This window comes from Fusarium tjaetaba (assembly GCF_013396195.1).
Source record: "Fusarium tjaetaba strain NRRL 66243 chromosome Unknown NRRL66243_c0000576, whole genome shotgun sequence".
NCBI classification, from domain to species: Eukaryota; Fungi; Ascomycota; class Sordariomycetes; order Hypocreales; family Nectriaceae; genus Fusarium; species Fusarium tjaetaba.
The window spans coordinates 7855-11302 of NW_023501772.1; the positions used below are offsets into that span (position 1 = coordinate 7855).

The 3448-nt window shown below is 48.5% G+C and overlaps 2 protein-coding genes across 2 annotated transcripts; both read left to right on the plus strand.

Annotated features, from left to right (window-relative positions):
- On the plus strand, positions 1–866 carry FTJAE_14151 (serine threonine kinase; the record flags this gene model as incomplete). The annotated part of the gene is made up of 2 exons (XM_037347360.1): positions 1–465; positions 510–866. The coding sequence occupies 2 exons, from the start codon at positions 1–3 to the stop codon at positions 864–866; spliced, it is 822 nt and encodes a 273-aa protein (XP_037198837.1).
- An 896-nt stretch (positions 867–1762) lies between these two features.
- On the plus strand, positions 1763–2966 carry FTJAE_14152 (uncharacterized protein; the record flags this gene model as incomplete). The annotated part of the gene is made up of 3 exons (XM_037347361.1): positions 1763–1811; positions 1878–2366; positions 2473–2966. 3 exons carry the CDS (start codon positions 1763–1765, stop codon positions 2964–2966), a joined length of 1032 nt encoding a protein of 343 aa, XP_037198838.1.
- Positions 2967–3448: the final 482 nt, after the last annotated feature.

The window sequence follows — 3448 nt, forward strand, 5'->3', positions numbered from 1 at the left end:
ATGAGTCTTCGGACCCTACAAGAATTGCAGAAAGATACTGTCTTCCAGCAAACTCTCGTTACATCTGCTCTCGACCAGACATTGCTTGGTCTCAATTATCTACACGATGCGGATGTGATTCATACCGGTAACTTGAACCCCCATCTGTCAAAGAGTCTTACTGACAGTGCAGACATTCACTCGGACAATCTTCTTGTTGCATTAACCGACGACTCGATCCTCTCTACTGTGGAAGACAATGAGTTTCACCGGCCCTCAGCACGAAAGTTTGTCGACGATACAGTCATTCACGTCTCACAGTATATGCTCGGAGGTGCTGGCGCCCTCACAATCTGCGATCTCGGACAGGCACGTATCGGCAAGGTGCATCGCGGTAATGCAATGCCGCTGCCATATCGTGCTCCCGAGGTCGTCCTCGGCATGACTTGGGGTAACTCGGTGGACGTTTGGAGCGTGGGGCTTTTGGTAAGAGACTCCCATCCCTTTCCACGCAGGACTGACCACCTTAGGCCTGGGACCTATTGCACAAGAACGGAATCTTCCGTGTGTACGACAAATCTGAAGAGCTCAATAACGCCCATCATTTAGCGGCAATAACCGCGCTGCTTGGACCACCGCCGGATGTTTTCCTCAGGAGGAGCGATAAGACGCGCAAGTATTGGGATGCTGAGGGGAAATGGAACGGCCCTGTTCCTCTTCCTTCTGTAGGTGAACTCAAGTCGCTGGACACAAACTTGTCTGGAGAGGATAGAGCTCGATTTCTAGACTTCTTGGCCGGCGTGCTTACCTGGCTCCCGGAAGATCGGCTTAATAGTGCCGAAGCATACTTTCACCCGTGGTTGAGAGAAGAAGGTGTCGTTAAATAATAATAGCGATGTCCCCTGCTCTTACATGTTGTACTATCTGTTGGCCCCCGCTTGACCACGTCCTCTCCCGACTTAAAACGGTTAATTTTTGCTCTGGACTGGAGTTCTTTTGCTATGATGTCGGTCATCTATGGCGCAGCATTAAAGAAACTAGTTACAATACACTAATCCTCAAAATGAAGAGCCGGTAGTCAATACAAGTCAAGTCTGTGGAATTGAGAAATGGGGCCGTATCTCTCGCCAATCCCCGCTCTGTAAAGACAAATGTCGGCCGCATTTCCGGCTGTTTTTAGCCTTTGTCTCTTGATATATAATTTTAAGAAATATACAAAAAGAGAAATATACTATCTAAAATTTTGAAATCAAGTTATAGGCAAAATTTATTTAGTCGATGTAATCATTCTGTTCAGGGACATATTAGTTCACACTAAACCTCCTTAGTGGGTCGTCTCCGGAGGGTTCTTTTTAATCTTATTAGTCAATAATGAGGCTTGTCCAAAGTCACACAATTCCCAATCGGAATCGTGACACATGTCGGCCGACTGGGTAAAAGTAAGGTACACTCTGTGCCCGTGTTGTCCCACTAGAATATGCTCTGTGGCAACTCTTGTTAGAGTAATTCCGTTAGGCAACTTGTATTAAAACCTTCCGGAGATGTGGAACGCGGTTCCGTGGCTCTTTCTACAGTGATTAGAAATCCATCTTGTTTCGCATCATTTATCGCCACAAACCCTGCTATGACCTGATACCCCAGCTGCAATATGTCCGTATTTAAACAGCTGGATTAACCTTCCTCAGTTGGCACCCCCAACCTTGATCTCACATCTCACATTACACATTCGTATATATATATTTGGCTTCGATCTTACAGATTCATTACTATTCTCGTCAACAAAATGGCCGAACTGAAACAAATCGCAATCGTTGGCGGTACAGGCGCTCAGGGTATGCCAGTCGTCGAAGGAAGGACCGATGATGGAGCTATAGTCTCATTGTGCTAATCAGCCACAGCTTTGGCTTCCAGTGGCCGATATCGTCTTAGAGTGTTGACCCGCAATCTTGAGTCTTCCCGCGCAAAGCAGCTCGCTGAGCTCCCGAACGTGACCTTGGTCCAGGGCGCCCAGGATAATATGGCCGACATGCACAAGCTCTTCAACGGCGCCCACGGGGCTTGGGTCAATACCGATGGTTTCACCCTGGGAGAAAAGGATGAGCTTTTCTACGGCTTTAGGGCTTACGAGATCGCAAGGTCCGAAGGTCTGCAGCACTACGTTTGGGCCAACATCGAATACGTTTTGGCTGCCGGAAAGTTTGACGAGAGGTATTATTGCGGCCATATGGCATCCAAGGGGAGAGTTGCCAAGTTCATCCTCGCGTTGGGGCAGGATGACATGAAGAGCACCATTTTCACCACTGCGGCCTATATGGACATGCTCCACGGCGGAATGTTTGTTCCCAGTGAGCAGCCGGATGGGTCAATGTTGTGGGCCAATCCATCGCGTGAGTATCTACTTCCAACTCGACCTCTTGCAGACGTTCCGACTTTGTACTGTTTTTCTTTTCTTTTCTTGCCGCCTAACTCTAACCTGGCTGACCGTTATTGAAGCGACTGATACAAAGATCCCAATGATCGCCCTCTGTGACGTGGGCATCTACAATTTGTGGATCTTTGACAACCCAACCGAGTCGGCAGGCCTTGATGTCTCAGTTGCAACAGATAATGTCAGCTTTGCCGATATTGCTAGAATCTTTACCGAGGTGACAGGCACTCCTGCGGTACATAAGACCCTCACATGGGAGGAATACGCGCCTCACGCAGAGCCCTATCCGGGTGCATCGGTCAACTGGGCTCTTGGTCCTGATGCTCCTCGAGACAAATCGGTCATGAGTTGGGCCGACAACTTTAAGGCTTGGTGGCGGTACTGGGGAGATGGGGTCACTCCCCCGCGGGATGAAGCATTACTGGACCGTATCCACCCCAAGCGCTTGAAGTCCCTAGCAGACTGGATGAAGCATGTTGGATATACTGGAAAAAGGCAGAATGTTCTGAAGATGACTGAAGACTGGGCTACCAAGGGTGGAGCACTGCCTCCCAAGTAATGAAGAGAGAGTTTTATAAAATAGATAAGACTCCTTGAGTGGTAAATGGATATGAAGCAGGCAAACAAAGTTCAAGATGAGGAGATGAAGGTTTTGGAACATGCAAAAGAATCCAAGACGATGAGTAAAAAGGTTTAAAGCAGCCAGACGAACACCGGGATGAGTAAATGCAAAACGTGGGGCAGGCATTCGAGCACTAGATCGAGACCTTGAAAAAACTGAAGAAGTCATACTACAAGCCTTTTCGACTCTTGCTTAGTGGAATGAATCCCGTTCAGCTTGCTAGAGTGCTAGTAGGCCTGACACTAATTGTGTCTCTAAAATCTTTTCTGCTTTTACGTGCTGTACGGTCTGTCTCTCCCGGGCTTGGCGAATTCCTGCCCCGGCTTGAAGAATTACAATGCCGCCATGGGACTGAAGGCGATGTTCCGGATAATCTCGGTCAAAATTGGGCGGCTCGTACCCGCACAGCCGGCTGTGCG